Below are 26357 nucleotides of genomic sequence, written 5' to 3'. Positions count from 1 at the left end.
CACTTCTTGGAACTGGCTCAATGAAAGTTATTCCTAGGCTCATTGAGCCAGTTCGTCGTGGAACTTCGCGGTGTCAAGACGTTAATTATTTTAAGGGTAAGTAACTTAATATATTATATATATATATATATTAACATTTTCTCATTTTATATAACAATTAGATATTGGTAATTAATTACTGTTTCCCCTTAATTATTTAATGTTTGAACATACGTCAGCGAAATCGAAGAACAATCGAAATTAGATTAAGCGTAATTCACCGAAAAAACTAGCAAAATATATTAATTACCTAGATCGTCCTCTTCGTGGCAGTGACTTCTGTTCCGACATCGGTGAGATGTCCGAGGAAGTGCTCGACGTACCGTGATAAATGAAGTCTGAAACGGCTCGAACTGAAAGATTGTTTTACGGTAATAATTCGATATAATAAGATGAATTTTAGAAAGATTAGAGATAATTTAACGTACTGTGTTTGAGTTTGCCAGCGTCGAGTTGATTGGAAGACTCTGTGCGAGAGCTCGTCAGCTGATCCGGGTCAGACTCGCTCTCGTCGCTCTCGACGTCGCCCGGGGTTTGTTGTTTTCTCTGTTGTCGTCTCCTCGACGAGACACTCTTCATACTCTATATATAAGAAAATTATTTTATATAAATAATATTAGATAATAATCCGATAGATATATTTTTTACCGTTGCCGCTGGTGGAGGACTCGCGCAGCCCTCGGTCATAGCGTGCTCGTGATACATGAAACTGTGAAGAAGAGTGTTGTTCGGATGTAGTCCTGCCGCAGATGCTTCCGCCGCGCCTCCCAGTCCTCCCAATCCTCCCAGCCCTGCCAGGCTTCCCCCGCCACCCTCCGAAAGCTGGAACGTAGCGTACGGCGAGATGTCCTCCGCTGTCTCTGTAACCCATTAGAGGCATTGCCTACCTTTCAAATCGCGTCTGACCAATAATTCTGGATGTCCGTGTATCTAGAAAGATGTCGACAGGATCAAATACGTCGATTGATGATGATGTATTTATACCTTGATGTGACGCGTTATACATTCAGCGATCGATTTCCGATAGATATTCGAAGATTGACCGAACCTAAATTACATTTAACGAATATTGTAATCGGTTAATTCTTTGAATATCGCTCACTCATCGACCTACTGCTGCATCGTGAAATTCGCATGATTGGATGGGCGATGCGCATTTTACCTGTACAGTAATTATAGTACCAAACCTGGCTGTCGTCCGTATCGTAACAAAGGTTCACCTGGAATCTTGTCGGGCCCTGCACCCGTATTCGCTGCCTGTTGCAGGGCGACCTTGTGAATAGTTGCGTAATAACGTTCTCGTTGTGTTTCCGCGTTTTGTTGATTTTCTTGGGACTCCTTCATCGGTCTTTGAACTCTGTCTCCCAGATACCCTAAAATATATTCTCTATTGTGTTTGGTTTTAATTATATTTGGTCTTAGATCTATACTTCTTATCAGAGAGACTTACTGTTTCGCCAACGGAAAGCAACTATTACGGCCGCCGTGACCAGAGCAATTGTAGCGATTATCAAAGGCAGCATAACTTTTACATCCGCGTAGAACGGTATAACAGATGCTATTCCAGGTTTCGATAATTCTGGAGGCGGTGGTTCTGCAAGGTTACAGGAACACAGTGCTTTTTGTGGATATAATTTTTATAATTTTATTATTTCACCAGCTAATTAATGAGCGTAATGACGAACTTTTCAAGCGATTCAAGCGGTGGTTATTAACGTCGTTCGAGCTTACCACCTTCCTTCGTCAATGTCACGAAACTGAATTCCGCCTGATTGCTTCCAGCAACGTTGTGAGCTTCGACCTTTAATTGATAAACCGTGCTAGGTGTTAGATTTGTTACGACGTATCTTCGTTGCATTTTAACGCTGTTAGATACTAAAGTCCAATGAAATTCATTTGCAGGTCTGTACTGAATGACGAAGTAAAGTATAGGACATCCATTGTCAGGCCAAACGTGTAATCTTAGAACCAACGTCGTCGAGTTAGGGCTAAGAAAAGCTGCGGATGGTGGTATTCCTGGTGCTTGGCCTTGAGTTCGTACAGAAAGTACCGGCGACGAAGGGCTACTACCAATTTTATTGTGCGATGTTAGATATAATTGATAAGTATTCCCGCATAAAAGACCCTGTTGAAATTAAGAATTTGCGAATTTTAACTCTTGAATTTTAACCTATTAAAAATATTTCTCTCGAAAGTTTACCTTTAGTTCGTGATTAGTAGCATGTCTAGAGAGATGTAATTCATCTAAGTTGCCATGAGTTGTTCGATAATGTAACGTGTAACCAGTTAGAGGAGCACCTCCGTGATAACCAGGTTTCCAATGTAATAATATACTACTCGATGTTGAACTCGTTACATATAAAACAGGTGCATTGGGTGGAACTAGAGAAAATATAAATACAAAGTAATACAAATTTAAGATAGATTCTATAAAATAGATATATTACCTTGCACCGTAAGAGTGTAATGTAATTTATCGCCCCCTTGAGCGTTTTCCACTTGACAGGTATAATTTCCAGAATCTTGCGATTGTAAATTCGAAAGTACGAGTTCGCCGGTTGGTAAAATTTGTGCGTTTCTGGCAGTATCAGTTCGAATTTGTTCAATGGGTCCCTTGAACCATTCTCTAGTAGGATCGCCAACCGCATTACAAGCTAAAGTAGCAGAACCTCTCCATGGTTTTACGACGTGACCACCAAAGGATGTGATCCTTGCGGGTACTCGATTAGTTGGTACTTGAGCTGCAACTTTCGAACTTTGGCCTTCACCGACTCTAGTATTACCTGTTACCCAAAATTGATATTCTACGTGTTGTTGCAAACCCGTTGCTTCGAAATGGGTGTTCGTAGCTGGTAATGTCCTCTTGCCATGATTTAATTCTCCCTGACCGTCGACAACTCTACAATATTATTTGGATAAAAATTATTTTTCTAAAGTTAATATTTGATATAAGTTATAATTTGGATAAAAGTTGATTTTTCTAAATTTGATTAAACTATAATGTACCTAGTATAGAGGTTGTATTTCGTGATAATTCCATTAGGTTCCAATGGTGGCAGCCAGGAAATAAAAAGAGCCTGAGGCGAACTCACGACCACTTTAATATCCGCTGGACTTCCAGGTACTGTAATAAAGTTAAATTAGACCCGGTACAATAAGGATAAAGTAGAATAGCTGTAATAACAATACCATCTTCTTCGGTCTGGCAATAAGTAACAGTAGTAGGAACTCCATCTCCTACTCTCGTATAGGCTAGTACTTGTATCGTGTAATTCGTATATTTCCTTAGATCTGTGAGAACTATCGTTAAAGCACTAGTTTTACGTACCTAAAAAAAAAAAAATATATATATATATATCATTTTAGGATGGCATTCTCTTCATATTTTTAATTGGATTACTTTCATAACGTAATGTGCTTACTTCCATTTCATCTACGCCACGCCATGCGTCCGCTAAAATCGGCTCGTAATTCAATTTATAACCTTGAATAATGCCATTACTATGAGTATTAGGAGGTGGTTGCCAAGATACTTGTAGAGATTGCGAAGTAAGCGCGGCACATCTCACATCTTCCGGTGGTTTACTGGGAACTGAAAGGGAACAAGTTCTGAAGCTTTGTAGCAATCAACGTTAGCGTCATATCGATCTCGCCGGAAGGTAATTTCGAGTCTCACCATCCTCTAATGTCTGCGTTAGTAATGGCTCGGATAAAGGTCCAGATCCGACTTGATTGTACGCTTGAACGACCAAGGAGTATCTCGTGTAAGGTCGAAGACCCGTCAATCGAAGTTCACCGCCCCCTTCTTCACCATCTCCGGACACAGAAGTGAAATTGTACGATGGATTTCCTGAGCTAGAAAGAGCGTTTAAGACTTTTATCTTCGCGTAAATTTGTCGTTAGCCATTTTCTAATGAATTTTCTCTCTTATCGTCGTTTCGATAGAATAGACAGCAAATTCAATGAAGTTTGGAACGAGTTAATCGACGGGAAGAAATTTCGTTACCTAGTCTCTCTATAGCCGACATTAAAGCCTTGTATGTCACCATGACGAAGTTCGGGCAACGGTGGTGACCAAGTAATCAAAATTTCCGAGGAAGAAAGTGCTCTTGCAGCGAGATTAACTGGAGGTCCTGCGGGTCTTTGAGGTTCGGTTCTTACCAAAAGTTCCTTTGAAGGAGCCGAACGACCTGCTGGTCCTTCAGCGATTACTCGTATCGTGTATATTGTAGCAGGTTTAAGATCGTCGATTAATGCAGCGTAGGGTAAAGGTGGTCCGACAAATTCTTGTTGTTGCCACATACCACCTGACCAACGAATTTACGTTCAATTTCCTTACTGTTATATCTCAGAGAAATAATTTTCTTACCTTCGCCTTCCTTATATTGAAGTATGTATTTGGTAACTTCGCTAGTATCTTGAGATTTGTGTTGCCACTTAACGTTTATACTTCGACTAGCTACCATGGCTGTTTCTAAAGTGTTCGGAGGTTGTGGTGGTTCTAAAGGAGATGATAAAAATTTACAATTTTTTTTTCTAACACGAGATATTTATCTCATGTACATATATACTACATACCTTGTACGAGGAGTTGTACGAGTTGTTGATCGCGGCCGTAAAGATTGCTAGCTTGACAAAAATACGCTCCGCTGTCGGATGCTTCAGCCGAGGAAATTTGCATTTGAGCGATAACACCGTCGGGCGTTGCTTCCTGGTTCACGGTAACTCTTTGTAAAAAAAAAAAGAAATGATGAATTATATCAAAACTTTTATTCCAACACGATTTTCCTTTCTCTCTTTCCGCGTAGAATAAAGATTCGTTTTCTATATTACCGATAATTCGTCGAAGGATTTAATTCAATTTTTCCGCTTTTCAACCACTTTACGGTTACTGGCTTGTCTCCGTGTACCTCGCAATGTAACGTAGCGGTGTCTCCTTTCTTAATTGTTACCAATCGCGAGGGTGCAGCGAAATACGGCGATGCTATATAAGTTAATAATAAGCACAAGCACACACTTTAATAACATAAAATATTTTTAAATATTACGAGGTACTTACAATTAACTTTTAATTGTACAACTTTGCCTATGCCAGATCCGATACCATTGCTCGCTTGACAAAGATAAAAACCTTCTCTGTCCTCTTTTACGTGTTGTAAGAGGAGTGTTCCATTGCTTAGAATTTTAGTGTATGCTCGTTCCCGCAACTCCTCGTATTCGCCAGATTTGCTTCCTGCGATTAAACGCCGTAGGCTTAACCTTCGTTCCAAGAGTGACGTTTATATTTTTTTTTCTTTTTATTTATTCTTTCTTTTTTCTTTCAATCTTTTTTTCTTCTCTCTTTCTTTTTTTTCTTCGAACACTCACCCGTAGCTTTTTTCCAAACGATAACAGGCGTCGGGACGCCTTGTGCTTGACAGTGCAAAGCAACATGCCTGTTCCTTTCGACGCTTATGCTGTCTGTCGGTTCGACGATCCATCGCGGAGGAACTGGAAATTAGAACGCGTATCTTCAGACACGTCTGTCGCGGTTCCCAAAATTATCTTTTACTGGTCGTTAGCGATTTAAAAACAGGTACATCGTGAGAGAAGATATGAATCAAAAAAAAAAAAAAAAAAAAGAGACAAAAGAAGAAGAATATACAAAGAAACGTTAAGAAGGAACGAGCTATTTTGACGAAGTTTTTATTCGTTATTGGGCGATATCTTCTACTGTATATTTATATATATATATATATATATATATATATATATATATATATATTTCACATCGAGAACAAAGTTGAATTTGAAATCGATCGCTTCGTCGACGAATAAGCAACGTTCCTTCTTTTAAATCTTTCCTTTTTCTTATTTTTTTATTTTTGTTCCACATTTTAGCGCGATCGATAATTTATTCTTGATGATGCAAGATCGAATTAGTATGCTAATTATATATTTCTTTCATTTTATGAAAAGTGAAAAATTACTTTATGAGATAGAGAAAGATATAGATATAGATAGAGAGACAGAAATAGAGAGAGAGAGAGAGAGAGAGAGAGAGAGAAAGATAGACAGAGAGAGAGAGAGAGAGAGAGAGAGAGAGAGAGAGAGAGAGATAGTGATAAAGATATATTACATAATAGAGTGAATGAAGGTTAGTGGATGAGATAGGGGAAAGTTTGGTTTCATAACGTGTGTCGATGCCAGACGTCACGATTAATAATACAACATTGTACGCAATGACCATAAATCAATAAGATATTTCAGTCATCGTATAGCGTTTCGTCAATTAAGCGTTAGGATTAATTTAGATGATTATACGGTCCGCGTATACGTGTATTGTCCGCCGCGCATCGATACGTTCGATAATTTTGGGTAATCAATTGGATGCTCTGTTTAGCGGGTTCTACTTTTACAGTGGTGAAAAACGCTGCACAAGCGAAATACTGTGAGTGGGAATTTCAACGTTTTACAAAACGGCAAAAATATCGGCCACGCACCGACGCGTGCGACAATATATAATATAGGTATGTATATACGTAATGTAAGTATAATAATACTCGTTTAAAAACGTGGCGTGATAAACAAGTAGAACTCTCGGAAGAAAAGGCGCAAGTGGGCGGGATACAAGTGAGGGTGGGTGAGAGCTTATCGGCAGAGCACCGGTATTAATATGTATTGTGGAAAGGCGTATAATATATATATATATACATATATAAAAAGAAAAAATATATATGTATGTATATATAGATAATATATAAGTACCCGCTTCTAACGACTAGTTTAATAAATACAAATTTAATATAATAATATACGTACTACTGGTCTACATTACCGATTCACAAAGAGGCACGAATCTTTGCCGTTCGGATTTCAAGCACGAACTTGATAGAAATTTTATCGCAACGTTCGTATGCACATTTGTGTACCATTTTGCGTCATTAGTATTTCTTTCATCTCTTCGTAGCTTCGAACTTTGAAAGTCTAAATCGGCAGCTTCCTTGCCTCATTGTGAAAAAGGAAAGATGAAAAAGGAGTGAGACAGACGACAGACAGAGAAAGAGAAAGAGAAATAGAAAGATGGTGAGAAAGCATGCAAAAAAGTGAATAAAAAAGACTGCCTTCCAACGAGCCCAAAGGAGAGCCAGCGCAAGGTCGGTGGAAGTTTCTGCTCGTGAGCGTAGTGGCGTGCTCGCAATTTAAAGGTGTACAAAACATGAATTACGTAATTAAGAGAATAATATGTATACATAGGTATATAATTATGTATAATATATATATATATATAGAATGTATATTTATATATGTATATATGCAAACAGAGATCTAAGTTGTATAATATAAAAAAGAGCATGCGATAAGAGATATGTAATGCTCACATACACGAACGCACGCAGGCCAGAAGATAATCGAGAGATCGTTCAATTGATATATTTTTTTACACTTTCTTTTTTCGATTCCTCGTTAAAACGATTAAAATAAGGAAAGGTGCAAACTGTTACCTTTATGATTCGGTCAAGTCAAGCAAACCTCGGGGGTCCACGAGATACCGATGCATTCCCAGAGAGCCAAAGCAACGTAAATGTAATACACACTGTGTGTCTTTTGGAAAGGTAGGACGAAGGCTCCGGTATGGATTTTTATTAAGGAAAAAAAGGATGTGCGATTTGTCTCAGGATACTATACGATTGTGATCTCGTTGGGACACCATAGCACTTACTTTTTTTTAAAGTTCATTAACAATAATACCAATGTTTATATATATATCTCTCTCTCTCTCTCTCCCTCCTTCTCTCTCTTTAGTTTGATCATGTTTCTTCTGTAACTGTTTGATTATGGTCCCAACGAGAACACGCTGATGATAGAAGATCGTGACGCAGGGCCCGAGCCGTAAGCGTAATGATTTATTAAATGGTAATGAATGATGATGGAAATCAATTCGTTAGGTGATACTGCTTATTGGTTTACGATACATGAGAATGATTTTGAAGGATATCTTTCAACCCCGACGACATGCGTTATATTTCACTTGAATCGAATATCTTTCTTCGTTATAAGTCCGAATTATTTTGTCGAATATAAATGCGTATAAAGAAATCGATGAAACGAAATGTCCGAAGGATCGAAGAAATGTAAGATCATAGAAACGGATTATTTTCGTTGATCTTACGACTCGATGAATTAATACGTCGATTTTTAACACGGCGAAAAAAAATTTTGAACGAGCAAATCGCAAAGTCGGCGTCGAGGATGGAGATTTATAAGGTCGTTGGTTCGTGGATATTCGAGAATCGACGTGTATAGGATTTATCAAGGGAGATCGTGATGGATAAGGGTCGCCGATCATCTAGTTACCTTTTACCTGTAGCTTGGCCGTGTACCTGACCTCGGCGGCGGGGTTCGCGGCGACGCAGGTATAGTCGCCGGAGTGCTCGGCCGCGAGGTTCGTTATACTGAGGAGGCTCGAGTAAGGATCCAGTTGGGAGATGTTTGCGACGGAGGCCAGATTCGGCAGCAAGGAAAAGGGACTTTGGCCGTCTTTCAGCCAGGATATGGTTAGGGGTGGATCACCCGCCGCGACCCCGCACACCGTCCGCGTCCGCATCCCCTCGGAAAGGCCCTCTTGGAACGTAAATGGCTCAATAATAGGGGGTACTGGAAAAGGTCAAGAGAGAAGAGAGAACCATACGTGAGAGCGAGAAAAAGATGGCACCAAAAAAACGCAAGAACCTGGTACCAGGTAACATGTGTCATAATATATATATGTATGTATAAATATATATATATAGCATCATAGTTGATAGTAAGTATGTATATATATATTATAGACAGTAGTACGTCCATGTATATATGGAATATAATATGTATATATATAGAATATATGTACAATAGAGGCAGTATAGTAACGTAGCAATGTAGAGGAGAGAGAGGTTGGCCCCGCCGCGGACCAGACCCTGCCGCCCTCACTTTTACACATAATCATTAGCATCGCACCATTCACACAACGTACGTTCGTTTCAACGCAAAAAAGAGCGAGCATTCGACGTCCTTTCGATATTCTCGCGTCGTTCCTCCGTGAGTGTACATAGGAGTGTTCGTGTTTTCGATCGAGGTACATACATGCTGTTTTCTTCGACCGTAGCGTCACTCCCGGTGAATACTTTCCTGGAATGGTTATTCTTTCTTAGAAACCCAATATGACATTTTCGCGATCGACGTATTCCAAGAAAGTACTCACGGAGAAAAGCCGTGGATTGTCGAGAGGTCGGAAAGGAGAAAAACCGTCGAATAGGAAACAGAAGAGAATTGAAGGGTTAGGTTTCGTGCATGAGGAATAGCACTCACGCTAAACGTGAGTTGTCATCGGATTTACCAGGTCTCTACGTTCCTAGTTGACGATAGGAGAGGCATCGAAAGAATACGTCTTCTCGAAGCAGCGCGCAGGAATAGAGCGTTCGCGATATTGTTTAGCGTGTCAGCGTTTATAATTGCGAACAAAAATATATCGAGAGAAAACAGATCGGGAGAATGCGTGTTAAAGCATAAATATTATTACTAAGAGAGAAAAATAGTAAATGCGAGACAAATAAAAAAACGCTCGGATATTCCTGAAGTCGCTCTTGATCTTCGAGCAGGTCTCTCACACTCGCACGACATCCACGCACGCATAAATTCGGGCGGTCAGGTGGTCGTCGGGCAAAATTGAAGGGGGCCTAGAGGAGGATTACCATGAACCACTAGCCGCTGCGTGTGCGATACCTCTGCGGCCAGATTACGGGCCACGCACGAGTAGTTGCCGTTGTGATCTGGAGATAAACTTTCAATCATCAGTATGCTATTGTACTGGTCCACATTGGTAACAGTGACGCGTTCCGATGGTCCCATCGACCTTCCATCCTTGAGCCATGAGATGGATAATGGCAGATCGCCCCTCGTCACCGAACAAGTTAGGGTAGTTCGTTCGCCGAGATGAAGATCGCGATCTGCCGTGAACGGGCTAATTTTTGGGGGAACTGAAATAACAATAACGATCGTTCGTGAGCGTGGAGAAAGGCATAGGGCGAGCTCTAACGCCTGGATCTCTCCACCTCGACGGCACCGCCTTTTCTCTGCAATTTATTATTTATCTTCTTTCTTGTTCGAGATTTTCTTTTTTGCTCCTTTCGATGATGAACGTCATTCGACTTTTCCTTAGTCGAGTTTGCTCGATCTCGTCCTCTTGTACGTCGGATCGCTACTTTCGTTGGACCTACGACATTTCTGTAAATCTCGAATCTTGGAACTAAAGCCTTACCGATTACTGCGACGTCTCCTGATCTTCTCGCGCTGTGTCCTTGCTTGTTACGCGCCCAGCAGGTGTATACCCCGGCGTCTATCTTCTTCTGCACGCTTATTATTACCAAGGTACCGTCTGGAAGGACCTTCTGTCGAAGATCGTCTGGCAATTCGCGGTTCGCTCGTTCCCACTTGATCTCTTCTATCGGATATCCAGCTACTGGACACTTCAAACGAAGCTTCTCTCCAGCCACGGCTGTTACTTTTGGAATCAGTCGGATGTAAGGTAGACCTGAGAAAAAGTACTCGGTCTCCACACTTGAACGAGGAAAACGTTCGTTGTCGTTAATTACCGTAAACGTTGAGACGTGCAGCATGCGTCACTTTTCCCGCACGATTTTCGGCCGTACAGGAATATTCTCCACCATCTTCGACCATCACATGACTAATGTTAACGTGCGATATTACATCACCGTGTACTGTCACGTATTGCCCTATGACGAACCTTAAAAATAACATTCAAGGTCTGATCAAATTAGAGCAATTTATTGTTTCGTCGTTACCACGAATGACCTCGTAAAGTTTTATATCACGTTGTAACCATATTGAGAGAACTACAGCGAACGTGGTTATTATCTTTAACGAGTTGACGTTGAGCGAATAAACACGTTTTCTTTTTTATTTTTCTTTCTTTTCTTTTTCGATGAAGGAAGGAAAAAACGTGAGAATGAGAAGAGGCTATGGTAATATGACGAGATCAAAAAGGGAAAAAGAGAGGAAGGAAGGAATCTTTTATGTCGATCAGTCGTTAAACTATACGGTGGAGAGAAAGGAAGAATAGCTTGGGGCGTATCGACGCGTATCTTTTTCTCGCGATCATCTATTTTATCGATATTCGCAATTTCTGATCGACGCAATAAATATTCTTGTTTCTGCTAGGCCATCGTGAAATTGAAGTTGTCCTAGTGAGAAAAACATTTTACGCATACGTGAATGTATCTGTACGTGTATTACGATGTGCTGTATATGCGAAAAAAAGAGAAAAGAAATATTCATTGTTCGGCAAAATCGATTTTTTTGTCGATCGGTTATATGTATATTTATATATATATTTTTTATTTTTTATATCCATGTCGATATCGATACAACGAATTTTGAAAGTATTCGCTTTTCAAGAAAAATTTCGCACGAATTCGGATGAATTACCTTCCATTTGTTGGTAAGGGGAAACCATCTAAAGCCCACGTAACCTGCGGCGTAGGATTTCCAGCAGCGGAACATTTTAATGACACGGCTGGTCCTGGTTGAAGCGTCTGTTCGATGAACGAATAGAGAAGAACTGGTGGGGCGTCTGAAACACAAAGTCGAAGATTATTCAGTGATTCACGTTCACTTTCGAAAATCCTTTACTTTTCCCTGCGCCTTATCGAACTCGGCATAGTTTTCCGATAGGTGACAATAGTTGGAAGGTTTTCGAAAGGTTCGTATTATTTTTCGACTCGAGAAATTATTTATTTATTTAGTTCCTTGACGCAATAATATTTTCATAGTGAATTATTTAGTACCATACCTTTACTTTAGAGAAAATAATGATAATCCATTATTTAATGAAGAAAAGCATAAAATATTCAGGTTGCTAAGTCCGAGCTCACTGAGCTTACATTCATATTTTTAACGACGATGCTTCATAAACAATATGAGGACGAATCTTTGCAGAAGAAGGAGGAAGCGGAGGAGGAGGAGAAGGATGAAGAAAGAGAAGAAAGAAGAGAGAGAAAAAGAGAGAGAAAGAGAAGAGAAAGGGGTTGGAGATTTTTTGAAAGGCGATACACTTGGCGCGCGCATCATGTTGGAAGTGGAGGGACAATGAGTTCGCTGCTACGGAAGCTCCGTGAATTTTTTTTCGATGTTCCTACTTCGTCGACAAGCATAAACCAGGAAAAGGAGGAGATGAAGGAGGAGAGATGGAGAGAAAGGGAAAAAGAATGAGAGAGCACCATCTATCGCGCTCAGATCCGAGATCGAACGATGTTGCTGTTGAGGAATTCTCGTTGGTCGTTCTGAGAAAGATGGAAGAAAGATAAGAGAGAGAGAGGGAGAGAGAGAGAAAAAGAGTAGGAGCTTCAGCTTGTAATTAAAAGTGTCGATTTCATCGCCATTAAAAGGGCTTTGCATGGACGTCGTTTTTACAAATAACGAACGGGTTGTCTAATGGTGATACGTACATGAGAGAAAAAGAAAGATAGAAGAAGAACTACGAAAGTAGAAGAAGACAGATATATGTAAGACAAATATATGTATATGTACGTATATAAAAAGGGAAAGAAAGGAAGAAAGAAAGAAAGAAAGAAAGAAAGAGAGAAAGAAAGAAAGAAAGAAAGGATGCTTTCGTCTGCAGCTGAATAAAGTGTTTCCGCGGACCGTGTTCGCGGATCCATGTGAAAATTGATGAATCTCGTCTCGATGCCTCCGAGCGATCATCAATGCTCGTCTAACGCGCGCGAGAGCTCGAGAAGCGTGCACGAGGCGCGTAAGCCACGACAAAATGGGGGCTTCCTACGGCAGGATAATGCTTTTTCTATCTATATACCTATGTGGTATCGGCAAATGGAATCTCTCGTCGTGGAAAAATACTCGGTGTCGTGATTACGAGAGATAACGATGGCGCGTCGCTTGGGATGAATTGTTCTAGTTTTATATATTGTCGACGTGTCGTTTATGCAGATCGAATTCAACTCTTGGCGAGTGCATCTTGTCGACGAACATACAAGTAGTTTTTTTTTCTTTCTTCTTCTTCTTCTTCTTTTTTTTTTTTTAAGTATTGACTTTCGAATCGAACGAGAAGTAGACAAGTTCATCGTAACGCGTTAAGGTTCATTTAGAGAGTAGGTATAGGTATGCGTTATTCTCGACAGATGCGCGTCAGGATACTTCGTTCGTCTCGAACACCGATAAAACTCCCTACATAAATTTGTTTCAGAAAGCGGAACGTGACGAACAGGAATTTGCAAGTCGATCAGATGCTTTTTATCTTTCTTTTTCCCTTTTTTTTTCTTCCTCTTTTTTCCTCCTACTCAATAGGGGGAAAAGATCCAGGTAGATTCTGAAAGTTGGAGACAACCTGTCTCGTTCCAAACCAACTTTCGTAAGTTTTTCTACGATATCGAAGCACATCGAAAGTGCATTATTTTTTAATAATGACGATCCTAACATCTTGCCGAGAAATTTTTGTATTTTCGAAGTTCGAGAAAGAAACGGAGAAATTTATATAAAATTTAAGAATGTTATTTAATAAATCTTCAAATTTTCGGAATCGAAAGATCTGCCTTGTTGTCTTTTCGTTTCTAAGAAACAAATCTTGTTAGAAAACTTATACTACACGGAAACAATATAACATCCGAAACAATGACCTTTTCTTCTTCTTCTTTGTATTTCAAAGACGAAACACATTCGAGTGAAGTACAATTCAAGGACCACGCCCGAATGTTTTCGTTTCTTTGAAGATTGGAAAATTTTCTTTAATTTCCACTTAAGCATCGTACCAGAAAAAGATCGTTACCTATCCGTTCACTTCTCTTCGTTTCTTTTTTGCTTAGTATTCTCGAATGAAATTGCTGAAAAGCGATCATCTAGTTTCTCTCTCTCTCTCTTTCACTCTCGTTCTCGAGCAGCACTGTCCCTATAGCGTCGCTCGCACAAATTCCCTTTGACGTAAATTCCGTGCATTACTAACGCTGACGAGCGAGAGACGCTAACTTCATTGTTGTTTCAAAGGCCCTCCTATCGCCTCTTTCCACCCCCGCGCACAGTACGCTCTCCTCTTTCATGCAGTACCCTGCATCCACAGATGGGTGGTCCAGATATAGGGCAAACAGGGGTGGAGGTGCCTCGTTCTGGGATACCTGCCTCGGTAGACCCGTGAGTGAGAGAAACAGAGGGAGTGAGATAAAGAGAAAGGGAGAGAGAGAGAGAGAGAGAGAACGTGTGAGAGAGAGAGAGAGAGAGAGAGAGAAAATGAGATCGAGAGAGGTAAAGAGGGTGGTAGAAGAGAACAAGAGTTAGAGAGAGAAAGAGAGAGAGAGAGAGAGAGAGAGAGAAAGAGAGAGAGAGGGAGAGAGAGAGAGAAAACGAAGCACGTTGCAAAGCACCGTAAAAGAAGCCTTCTCCACTTCAAAGTGCACCGTTACTCTCCGAACAACGTGACACGCGGTTACCTTGCTCTTTGCCAAGTAATCGAGTCCTCTGTAACTCAATCGGTAACGCAACCAGACCGATCTCGAGGCTGAGTCCTTCGTTGAACATTTCTCGGTACCCTGGCACCTTTGACCGTGAAAGGAAAAGAGAAACGCTTATCGAGTTCGTTCCTTTCCTTTCTCGGATATTATGCGTTTATTACGTGATATACATGTCCGAGACACAAGGAAGAGGTAAAAGAAGAAAAGATTTGTTTATATTAAATCCGTTTACGTTATTCTCCGAAAATTTCAATTAACTTTGCAGGAAGTAATGGAAAATACATGAGATTGAAGCGTTTAATTCCGTTTCCCGTGCTAGTGTGTATTTGCTTTCCCTACCGATAAAATACACATCAGCTAATGGGCCGTTAAGTGATTTCTATTAATAATTGAGCTGATGGACGGCATAAAGCGCGAGCGATCATGAAACGCGGTTTCGCGATAATTGCGATTGGAGGAAAGTGGTTGTAGCTTTGAAGGTATTCTAAAGGGAGATCGTTTTTCTTTGGTTTATGACGTTCATATCTACTTGTGTAGATAAAAGGAATCTATCAGCGTAACGATCGAACGCTGCGTTATAAATTGGTAAGAGTACGAAATACTACGTACACCTTGTAATCGCGTTTCAGTGATTCAAATGAGAAGACACGGAGGATAGAGGAAGGAAAGATCGATTTGGACGATAACAGAGGAGAGAATCTGTACGTACCTCCCAATTGTAATTCCGCGGAGGCCTGGGCAGTGTCACCCTCTGACCTTCTGACGATGCACTGATACATTCCTCTGTCTTCTCTACCTATACCATTTAGCCTCAATAATTCTGATTGCCTTCCTGTTCCTGGAAGCTGCCTGCCGTCCTTGTACCAGGTGATAAAGTGCGGACCAGCTTGAGGATGTGTACCAACCTCACAAGTAAATTCAGCGTTACCTCCCAAATGAACGCTCAACAAGGGTGGTGTTACTTCGACGTGAAGCGGTGCAGTCACTATGAGTCTGAAAAATTTCACATTTTATCCTTTTTTTTTATATCATATCGAGAATTGCTTTACAAATATTCGAATAAATTATTCGTGTAATTTCGTAGATGCGTTAGTTACATTTTGCTTTTGTATCTTATTTATTTCTCTTATTATAATTTCTAAATTTTTGCAATTTTCAATTACCTGATTTCAGCGCTGGCTTCACCACCAGGATTTGATGCGGAGCATCTATAAATACCACTATCTTCCAGCGTTACGGCTTCTATGGCCAGCATAGAACCGAGTAATCGAGTTCTCGGTCCAGACAAGACAAGCATAGGTTCAGCACCTGTCTGTGCATACCACCTTAAAGGGAAAAATAAGGTAAGGGATTTTAATCGTAATATCGATGGTTGAAACGTTCATATTAATATATCATTAATGGGATAATTCGTATTCGTTTACCGATGGTAATGAGGATGCGATCGATAAAATGATGATACGATCGGTTATATGTTACAAACGTTACGTTGATACTGAGAGTTATATTCTAGATAAAAATTGTAATTTGCAATGCAAATTAGAAAATTACGAATCTAGAAATGGATAAACAACGTATCCATTTGAATTCAAGTGTAGAGCGTGCGATAAGTATGTTATTAACAATAAAACGTAATTACAGAGTATATAACGAATCGTGTGGTTATTGTTCGAATCCGTCGCGACAAAAAATGATGTATTTTCTCTTTCTTTCGTTTTTTTCGGGTTTTCACCGACGCAACGAATAATTTTTCATTGAAAGTCCAGTGCTATTTGCCTGGCAAGATTCGCCGCGAGGCAAGTAAGGAGTTTAATTTCACTGGCTTTCGGGGTACGTCGACCTAGAAACGACGTTGAGTCGTATCCACTAGCATTTATCCCCTGAATCCTCTCCTTCCTTTCGCCCTTCCAAGTTCTTGACAGTTCTCGATCGAGGCACGTTCGACCCACTCTCCTTCCTTCTTTATCTCCTTCTTTCTCTCTCTTTCTCTCTTTCTCTCTTTCTCTCTCCCCACTTTTTTCTTCCGTCCTTATCCATTTATCGTACGTTTTCCTTATATACCATCTCTCTTCTTATAGTAATACGTAATGGACGTGGTTCCACGGGGGATTTCACTTTGTAGCAAAGTTTCGAGAGCAAAAGGGGAGTAGACGGAGATAGAGAGAAGTTGATCCGTTCTCGACTTCAATGTCCCGTTGAAAGTTAATGGGGGAAAAAGAAAAAGAGAGAACAGAAGAAAGAAATCCGTCTCATGCATCAAAAATCTTATTCGTATTATTCAGGGATTTCGACTTTATGTGAAAACGTTTTTATCGATTGACTTTCATCCCCTCTGTTCTTTCGGATTATTTATCCATTTAAAAAGGAAAGGATATTAATAAAAAGAAGAAAAATATATATATATACAGATTAAAAAATTTGAAATTTGCAAGAGTCATGGACTTGACTTTTCGATTTAGGTAGAACTCATTCCGAATGAAAAAGTATCAATCTCGTAGGATCTATCGCCATTGTATATTTTTCATTAGAGCAGCCGCTTCGTGCTACGTAAAGAAAAGACCTACCAGCTGTATTCCGATATTGGCAATAAATTTTCATTTCAACGAATATTTTCCGCTTCGTATTGGCGTGTGCGGTGAACGGGTTCTACGGGAAGAAGAGAGGCAATGGGAATCGAGAGAAAAAGAGAAAAAGAGAAAAAGAGAGAAAGAGAGAAAGAGAAAAAGAGAGAAAGAGAAAAAAAGGGAAAGATAAAGAGAAAGAGAAAGAATTCCGAGAGGGAAAATGTTGAAGAGAGGGAGAGAGAGAGAGAGAGAAAGAGAGCTTCTCGTCGACCCGAGCGACATGAAGAGCTTCCGATTGCGCCCTACTCGCGAGGTTTCACGATCGAGTGCTTCCACTTTTCCTCGATCAAAGTCGCGCCGCGTCCTTGTTCCTTTTCTTTCCTTCCACTTGGAGCGCTTCTTTGGCTGTCCTCCTCCCCCTCCTACTCCTCCTTCTCCTCCTTATCTCGTTCATCCTCCTTTCTGTTCGAATCTCTTCTTCTTCTTCTTCTTCTTCTTCCTCCTCCTTCTCTTCTTCTACATCTATCTATCCTCTTATTCTCCTCGTAGCTCGATCGTAATTTCTCGTTGAAGAACGAAATGGATTAGAGAGAGCGAGAGAGAGAGAGAGAGAGAGAGAGAGAGAGAGAGAGAGAGAGAGAGAAGGATATTCGCGTCTCTCTTGTCTGTCTCTGTTTCTACCTTTTTCTCTTTCTCTCTCTTTTCTCACGTCTTTTTGTTCTTTTTTTTTAATAGACGGTTCAACGGTCCGTATTCAATAGTCTCTTTTCGTGAGTTCGAAGTTTTGAATTCAAAGTTGATTTTTACGAGCAAATAGCATAGGGTTTGTTGGTATCTTTAATCGCATTTTTAAAAGAATGCCGTAGGATATTTGATTTTATTTTCGAATAATCATTAGATACACTTGATTAAAGAGACTCACCGATATTCGGGAGGTGGACAAGCTTGTGCCACGCAGACCAATGACGTTGATTCGTCTTGAGCGACGTGAACGACGCCTGAATTTTCGAGCATCACCGGAGGCATTACTCCCCTGTGATCTGAAAACAAACGTATGATCTTGAATTAACTTTAGTTAATTTTGTGAGTTTCGGAAGTTTCACGTTTGCTCGTTCTAAAGAAAGACGATTATAATTATTCCAATGTGTCTAATGATTTGCAAAAGAACTCACCGGCTATTCTAATATTAGCGACCGAACTAACAACCACTTGTCTGGTCAGTCGGTGCATCGTTTGACATCTATATCCGTGTATTTGATCGCTAAATTCGAGACTGTGAACGAGAAGTTCTCCGGTTGGTAGTAGATGAAATTTTCCATCTAAAATAGTCGCAAATTATTATGAACTTGTTATGTATATTGTTTCACTTTAAGCAAAATATTGTATACATCGTTCAAATAAAATCCTGGATAGAGTAAGATATATATACATATGTATGTATATACCGAGATAGAACGTAGAACGTAAATGAAAGTAATGTGAACAATATGGATAATCCAGCATTCTTGATATCCTATATTATTTATATCGAACGCGTATAATAACTGGTATTAACATTTTCCAATAAAATCCGATTTAGTAGGAGTTATCTTTAATAGGTTTGATACTGCGAATTTTAATGGATTACGATATTTTCTAGCGAGCTGATCCTCCAGAACGATAATTATGCTAATTTTATGATTCTCTGGTCGCCCAGTTTCTCCTTCTCTCTCTCTCTCCCCCTTTTTCTTTCTCTCTCTCTCTCTCTCTCTCTCTCTTGGTTCCTCTTTTCTGTCTCCAACAACGTGATATAGAGATCCTACACCCAAAGACCAACCGTGCTTAAGCTTTCGAGTCTCTTTAGATAAGCCAGAGTCTACGCTAACGACGGCAGTTATCCTAAACAGTCACGCCTGTTCTCGAAACTCGAATCTCTGGAAGTAGTCTTTAAAGCGTTCTCAAAACGAATTTGCCTTTGAAGTTCGTTCTATCTAAGATTTTACGAAGATTTCATAGGTACGTTGGAACGACTATTATTATAACGTACACATTTCGTTTAGTTCGCAAAATCGTTAGACTCGAAATCAAATGAAATCAAACGTTTATTTCGTATGAATATTTAGATTATTTTTATAGATAAATTCTTTTCTCGAATGCGATTATTATATTTTAAGGAGTTGTATGTAAGTATTAACGATTAACAATTAAAAGTCAGTGATATATTCGTATACGAAGCGAAGGGTCACGTTTAGTCGCGAGACATTAACCGAACTAAGACCTCGTCTCTGATAAGGATAGACTCCTAAATAGCGATTGTCGACCAAGTCAGGTGGACCGGTTAGATTATGTAGTTTAGGTATTACATTCGATGGAACCTATAGGACGGTGCATGCATGCATCCATTGAAGGTAGATAGGGCACCTATGTAGTTCAGTTACTATACCTGCATCGAATTACGCGTGGTCTGATTCCAGCAGTATTGCCAACTGGGATCTGACTTGTGTACAAAAATATAACGTCGATATATGTAAATTGGTTTGGTGCGTTATATGGAAAATTCTGCCGCTCTATCGTGGTATTTCGGAAAATGCAGAAAATATTATCGGACGAGCGAGTTTTACTTGCTTGCTGTTTTCATTACACTCCCGTGGGAACACGAAGAGAAAATCGCGTTTGATTACTATTTTTCATTTAACACGCTCGTAGAGAATCTTTCTCTCTATGCAATGATAAAATAAAAGTAAGAGATATAATCGATAATAAAATACGTCATGTTTACTTTGAAACGTTCGAACGAGGACATTTCTGACGTATGTAGTTAATAGCCAAACACGCTTTTCCGTTTATTTCTATTTTTTCTTTTCGTTTCGTAGGAAGCATGAATTTTATGATGTTTTTTCTTTTTTTTGTTTTTCTTCATTTTTTTTGTCGCTGTCAAATAAAAGTTATACTAGGCGGACCGGTCGTTATTCGAATAGCTTGTGACAATAGTCGCTTGGAAAGCATCCAACTGCGTTGTCCTGCGTTCCCTTTCTATAGTATGTCCTATAGTGAACGCATATTGTCGGATCGCTTAAATTTTGCAGAATTCTTTGCGAGTTTTGGAACTATGAATCGAAAGAATGACGGTGACGACAACGGCGACGGCGACGACGACAACGACAACTACGACGACATATTATTCATATGTGCAGCGTTTATTAATGAATTCTTGGAAAACAATATGAGACGGATTTAATTAGAAGCAAAGTATATTTAAATCGCACTAGTTTTAATTACACGCGCTAAGTCATAATTATAGCCATTCAGAGAAAGAAGATATGTTCCCTTAAATATTTTTTATTTCTTTTTTTATCATTTAAAAATTTTTTTCTCTTTTTTTATTCTTTTTTATTATTCAGTCGGTCTCTTGCGAAGGAGTCTTCGTTAGCTTTAAATTGGATTAATTTCTGTGACTGCTAATGAGTCTTCGTGTTGCAGGGTCAATGTCCTCAACCATCTTCGTACCTATGATACGTTGCTGGAGATAGGGAGGTGTTGCAAGATTATTGTGGATATTAAATTTCGGTCTGGAGAAACAGCCCTCGTGCCGGATATTAAATTTTAGTCTCGGTAAGCAATGACCCAACCGACATCATACTTCGTAGCTCTTACCTACATACGTGAAAATCATCCTGACGCCGACTACTATAATTCTTTGCGCGTTACACTATGCTGGCAAAGAGATATCGCGTCTCTCTTCTAGAGACTACTGGATTTTTATCGTCTCCTTGCAGACTTTCCGCTAGCGAATATTTTAGATTACAGTCATTCATTACCTTATAATGGCTAGCACGTTGTACGCATATTAATGTTAACAGAATTCGTGTTGCTTGTAAAGTTAGAGAAATTGGTAGAGAAGAAAAGAAAAATGGGAGAAAATAAAGCTCCAAATAACTTTCGTTGTGTTGCTACAAAAAGAAAAGAAAATAAAAAAAGGAAAAGAAAGAGAAAGAGAAAAAGAAGAATGAATCAAATTACCTCCTTGTAACGAAGGATAAATGTAGAAAGATGGCTCCTGTAACCAGGACACAACACGCACCAAATCTTTGACGAAACTAGGAACGACGCATCTTAGTATCGCCGTGCATCCTCTCGATGCACCTCCGATTACCTCCACGTCCACTTTGTAGGCCTGAGCGACAACTGTAAACAGGAAACGCCAAAAAAATTTTTTTAATCATATTTTTTATTCAGACGAGTATCGAATTTATTACTATATAAATGTGTTTTAAATGTAACATCAAACATTGCAATTTTCTTTTCTTTTTTTTTTTTAAGAATTTTAAAACAGAGAAATAGTGCTTTCGTTATTTATAAAGCATCTACCAGTACGAGAGAAAGATTATCTATGTACATAGTATATACGTTATTTGTAGGTACATAAATATATATAAATATATATATATACACACACACACAAAATCGAGATATCCTACGTATATAGAGCGTCAAGTCGTTACTCGTAGACTTTCGGTGAATCTCTACATTGGCGTCAACGTTGAGGAAGCGGCGAGGCGTGAGGTGACGTGGCTGTAACGAACGCCTCGTCCTCAACGTCTGCTTTTCTCCTTTTTTTCCTTTTCTCTTTCTCATACCCGTTCTCTTACTCTCTCTCTCTCTCTCTCTCTCTCTCTCTCTTTCTCTCCTTTTTTGTTTCTCCCGTCGTCCTCTCGCTCAAGAGGCACTATACTCTTCCGGAGATTTTATTTACGTGGAAATTCCAAGGGCGACGGCCAGCTGCCACCGACGGTGTAGCCTGACACGACGTCGCGACGCCAAGAAGGCTCCACCTCTTCTTTATCTCTCTCTCTCTCTCTTTTCTTTATTCTCTCCTCATCTCTTTTTCTCGAATAGAAACTCGTCGTTGGTCTTTCTCTTTTCTTTCCTTCGCAAGATTCGCTAGGAGAGGGAGCCGTCAACCGGAAGTTTGCCTCCTATTTTCTTGCTCCTTTTTACTCTGTATATAACTCCCCATCCGAGCTTCGTTCTCGCTTCAACGTTTTTACCTCGACTCGTCCTACCGAGAATGATCGTACTACGAGAGATAGTATTTTTCAGGAACAAATAATGCCTATAGGGCAATACTTGGGAATACCTACAAGAGATATACAGGATGTTTCGTTTATCTTGAAAAATTAAAATAACTCGTGAAGGATTGAAGCTACTCAAATAATCCTTTTTATAAATTTATTCGGTACCAAGGAATATACTATACGATTATTTTTTCCGCAGGATAAGAGAAATTACAAAATTAAATTCATTTACTTAAATAGAATTATATATTAGTAGTTTCATAAATAGAAGGCACTTGTCCAAACATACATGACACAAAGAGTAATAATATAATATATTACTGTATAATATTACAAAATAACTAATCAATTTTTTTATTACTCCAGGATTAATCCAGTTAAAAGCTGTTTCCTAATTGCCAGGCTACATGCTGTTAACGAAGATTTAACTTCATCCAAAACAAATTATGCTGACAAAGGAAGAAATTTGAAAAACATAAAAGAAGAAAAAATCCTCGCCGATTACAATAATATTGTATTATATTATATTATACTATTGTATTATATTATATTATTATATCATTATATTATAAACATAGAATTATAATGTATTATACTGTATTACAATAAATTTTGAAAATAAAAATTTATAAAATGAAAAGAAATCTTATGTGTTTTTTATTGAAACCCATAACTACTTTCCTCATCCACAAATTTCGCATTATACTTCTTTGTACATCATATGACCCTGTCAAAATCCTCATTTGCGGAAAGAATTTCCGAGGAACCAATAGTTTGTATTTACTAACATGGGCGTGAATATTTCAATTGGTCGATACGATTGAGCGTGCTACCACCTCGTACATCATGTGATCCTGTTCGAAATCCTGATTTGCGGGAAGAATTTCCGAGGAACCAATAGTTTGTATTTACTAACATGGGCGTGACTATTTCAATTGGTCGATAAGATTGAGTGTGCTACCTCCTCGTACGTCATGTGATCCTGTTAGAAATCCTGATTTGCGGAAGAATTTCCGAGGAACCAATAGTATATATTTACTAATATGGGCGTGACTATTTTAATTGGTGGATGCGATTGAGCGTGCTACCTCTTTGTACATCATGTGATCCTGTTAGAAATCCTGATTTGCGGGAAGTATTTCCGAGGAACCAATAGTTTGTATTTACTAACATGGGCGTGAATATTTCAATTGGTCGATACGATTGAACGTGCTACCTCCTCGTAGGTCATGTGATCCTGTTAGAAATCCTGATTTGCGGGAAGTATTTCCGCAAAACCAATAGTTTGTATTTACTAACATGGGCGTGAATATTTCAATTGGTCGAGACGATTGAGCGTGCTACCTCCTCGTACGTCATGTGATCCTGTTAGAAATCCTGATTTGCGGGAAGTATTTCCGAGGAACCAATAGTTTGTATTTACTAACATGGGCGTGAATATTTCAATTGGTCGAGACGATTGAGCGTGCTACCTCCTCGTACGTCATGTGATCCTGTTAGAAATCCTGATTTGCGGGAAGTATTTCCGAGGAACCAATAGTTTGTATTTACTAACATGGGCGTGAATATTTCAATTGGTCGATACGATTGAACGTGCTACCTCCTCGTAGGTCATGTGATCCTGTTAGAAATCCTGATTTGCGGGAAGTATTTCCGCAAAACCAATAGTTTGTATTTACTAACATGGGCGTGAATATTTCAATTGGTCGATACGATTGAGCGTGCTACCTCCTCGTACGTCATGTGATCCTGTTAGAAATCCTGATTTGCGGGAAGTATTTCCGAGGAACCAATAGTTTGTATTTACTAACATGGGCGTGAATATTTCAATTGGTCGATACGATTGAACGTGCTACCTCCTCGTAGGTCATGTGATCCTGTTAGAAATCCTGATTTGCGGGAAGTATTTCCGCAAAACCAATAGTTTGTATTTACTAACATGGGCGTGAATATTTCAATTGGTCGATACGATTGAGCGTGCTACCACCTCGTACATCATGTGATCCTGTTCGAAATCCTGATTTGCGGGAAGAATTTCCGAGGAACCAATAGTTTGTATTTACTAACATGGGCGTGACTATTTCAATTGGTCGATAAGATTGAGCGTGCTACCTCCTCGTACGTCATGTGATCCTGTTAGAAATCCTGATTTGCGGAAGAATTTCCGAGGAACCAATAGTATATATTTACTAATATGGGCGTGACTATTTTAATTGGTGGATGCGATTGAGCGTGCTACCTCTTTGTACATCATGTGATCCTGTTAGAAATCCTGATTTGCGGGAAGTATTTCCGAGGAACCAATAGTTTGTATTTACTAACATGGGCGTGAATATTTCAATTGGTCGATACGATTGAACGTGCTACCTCCTCGTAGGTCATGTGATCCTGTTAGAAATCCTGATTTGCGGGAAGTATTTCCGCAAAACCAATAGTTTGTATTTACTAACATGGGCGTGAATATTTCAATTGGTCGAGACGATTGAGCGTGCTACCTCCTCGTACGTCATGTGATCCTGTTAGAAATCCTGATTTGCGGGAAGTATTTCCGAGGAACCAATAGTTTGTATTTACTAACATGGGCGTGAATATTTCAATTGGTCGAGACGATTGAGCGTGCTACCTCCTCGTACGTCATGTGATCCTGTTAGAAATCCTGATTTGCGGGAAGTATTTCCGAGGAACCAATAGTTTGTATTTACTAACATGGGCGTGAATATTTCAATTGGTCGAGACGATTGAGCGTGCTACCTCCTCGTACGTCATGTGATCCTGTTAGAAATCCTGATTTGCGGGAAGTATTTCCGAGGAACCAATAGTTTGTATTTACTAACATGGGCGTGACTATTTCAATTGGTCGATACGATTGAGCGTGCTACCTCCTCGTACGTCATGTGATCCTGTTAGAAATCCTGATTTGCGGGAAGTATTTCCGAGGAACCAATAGTTTGTATTTACTAACATGGGCGTGACTATTTCAATTGGTCGATACGATTGAGCGTGCTACCTCCTCGTACGTCATGTGATCCTGTTAGAAATCCTGATTTGCGGGAAGTATTTCCGAGGAACCAATAGTTTGTATTTACTAACATGGGCGTGACTATTTCAATTGGTCGATACGATTGAGCGTGCTACCTCCTCGTACGTCATGTGATCCTGTTAGAAATCCTGATTTGCGGGAAGTATTTCCGAGGAACCAATAGTTTGTATTTACTAACATGGGCGTGACTATTTCAATTGGTCGATACGATTGAGCGTGCTACCTCCTCGTACGTCATGTGATCCTGTTAGAAATCCTGATTTGCGGGAAGTATTTCCGAAGAACCAATAGTTTGTATTTACTAAAATGGGCGTGAATATTTCAATTGGTCGAGACGATTGAGCGTGCTACCTCCTCGTACGTCATGTGATCCTGTTAGAAATCCTGATTTGCGGAAGAATTTCCGAGGAACCAATAGTTTGTATTTACTAATATGGGCGTGACTATTTTAATTGGTGGATGCGATTGAGCGTGCTACCTCTTTGTACATCATGTTATTCTGTTAGAAATCCTGATTTATTGGAAGAATTTTTACCTTGTCTAGTATTCGAATTATATGTACGAATTTTTTGGATGAGGTATGATGTTGGTGTTATTGAATGTAGAGGACATTAAATATATTTTTAAATCAGATATTTTTATTTTCATGTTATTTATACATAGTAGATACATTGTATTTAATCATTACAAAAATTCTTATTTTATTTTATAATTTGCACTATGATATAATGTAGTATAATACGGTATAACGCTTTATGATACAATATAATAAAATGTAATACAATATAATAGTTCTGTATGCAAAGGGCGAACTTCTTGTATCCTTTCATGATTCTCAAATTACCGGTTTAATTAAAGGAAGTTTATTTCTCTTGAAGTTCGGTCTTTGGTCACAATGTATAGCCTAATATCATGCAATCAGCTGTATTATTATATTCTTTAATAATTCGCAAATCTGTAACATTTTATAATAATAGATGATGATGGAGAGAGGAATATGTTTTGTGTGTGTGTGTGTGTGTGTGTGTGTGTATGTATGTATGTATGTATGTATACATATGATAATTGGGAGTTGATGTGATGTGTTTTTTTATCGCATAAAATTTTGTAAACGAATGTTTTTGATAGACTCAATCTCTCACGAGATATTTCAATTTTTCGATATAAA

At 39.2% G+C, this 26357-nt stretch overlaps 1 protein-coding gene and 1 long non-coding RNA gene across 7 annotated transcripts in view; both read right to left on the bottom strand.

Annotated features, from left to right (window-relative positions):
- The window catches only part of LOC127065223 (cell adhesion molecule Dscam2), a 79349-nt gene that overhangs the window by 3184 nt on the left and 49808 nt on the right, over nt 1-26357 (bottom strand). Inside the window, exons 3-30 of the mRNA XM_050997280.1 lie at nt 21095-21259; nt 18268-18414; nt 18018-18135; nt 15695-15856; nt 15241-15524; nt 11503-11647; nt 10650-10801; nt 10316-10588; nt 9750-10034; nt 8377-8676; nt 5407-5529; nt 5099-5272; nt 4873-5023; nt 4618-4766; nt 4409-4540; nt 4046-4346; nt 3716-3894; nt 3462-3631; nt 3229-3367; nt 3046-3163; nt 2487-2938; nt 2240-2421; nt 1771-2164; nt 1490-1633; nt 1260-1412; nt 688-899; nt 468-621; nt 290-392 (exon numbers count right to left, since the gene is read on the bottom strand). Coding sequence (XP_050853237.1) covers nt 290-392; nt 468-621; nt 688-899; nt 1260-1412; nt 1490-1633; nt 1771-2164; nt 2240-2421; nt 2487-2938; nt 3046-3163; nt 3229-3367; nt 3462-3631; nt 3716-3894; nt 4046-4346; nt 4409-4540; nt 4618-4766; nt 4873-5023; nt 5099-5272; nt 5407-5529; nt 8377-8676; nt 9750-10034; nt 10316-10588; nt 10650-10801; nt 11503-11647; nt 15241-15524; nt 15695-15856; nt 18018-18135; nt 18268-18414; nt 21095-21259 — 5461 coding nt within the window. The remainder of the gene's footprint in view (nt 1-289; nt 393-467; nt 622-687; nt 900-1259; nt 1413-1489; nt 1634-1770; nt 2165-2239; nt 2422-2486; nt 2939-3045; nt 3164-3228; nt 3368-3461; nt 3632-3715; nt 3895-4045; nt 4347-4408; nt 4541-4617; nt 4767-4872; nt 5024-5098; nt 5273-5406; nt 5530-8376; nt 8677-9749; nt 10035-10315; nt 10589-10649; nt 10802-11502; nt 11648-15240; nt 15525-15694; nt 15857-18017; nt 18136-18267; nt 18415-21094; nt 21260-26357) is intronic.
- On the bottom strand, nt 23120-25709 carry LOC127065226 (uncharacterized). 6 transcript variants are annotated; one of them, XR_007781979.1, is made up of 4 exons: nt 25541-25709; nt 25029-25412; nt 23494-24516; nt 23120-23365 (listed from the first exon to the last, which is right to left on the bottom strand). It is a non-coding gene; the product is annotated as an uncharacterized LOC127065226 (long non-coding RNA). The 6 variants fall into 6 exon arrangements; XR_007781977.1 differs by lacking the exon at nt 25541-25709 and having other exon boundaries at nt 23494-23749; nt 23878-24516; nt 25029-25513; XR_007781976.1 differs by lacking the exon at nt 25541-25709 and having other exon boundaries at nt 25029-25513.

Source organism: Vespula vulgaris, chromosome 7 (genome assembly GCF_905475345.1).
Source record: "Vespula vulgaris chromosome 7, iyVesVulg1.1, whole genome shotgun sequence".
NCBI lineage: Eukaryota > Metazoa > Arthropoda > Insecta > Hymenoptera > Vespidae > Vespula > Vespula vulgaris.
This window is presented reverse-complemented; position numbering and strand designations above follow the sequence as displayed.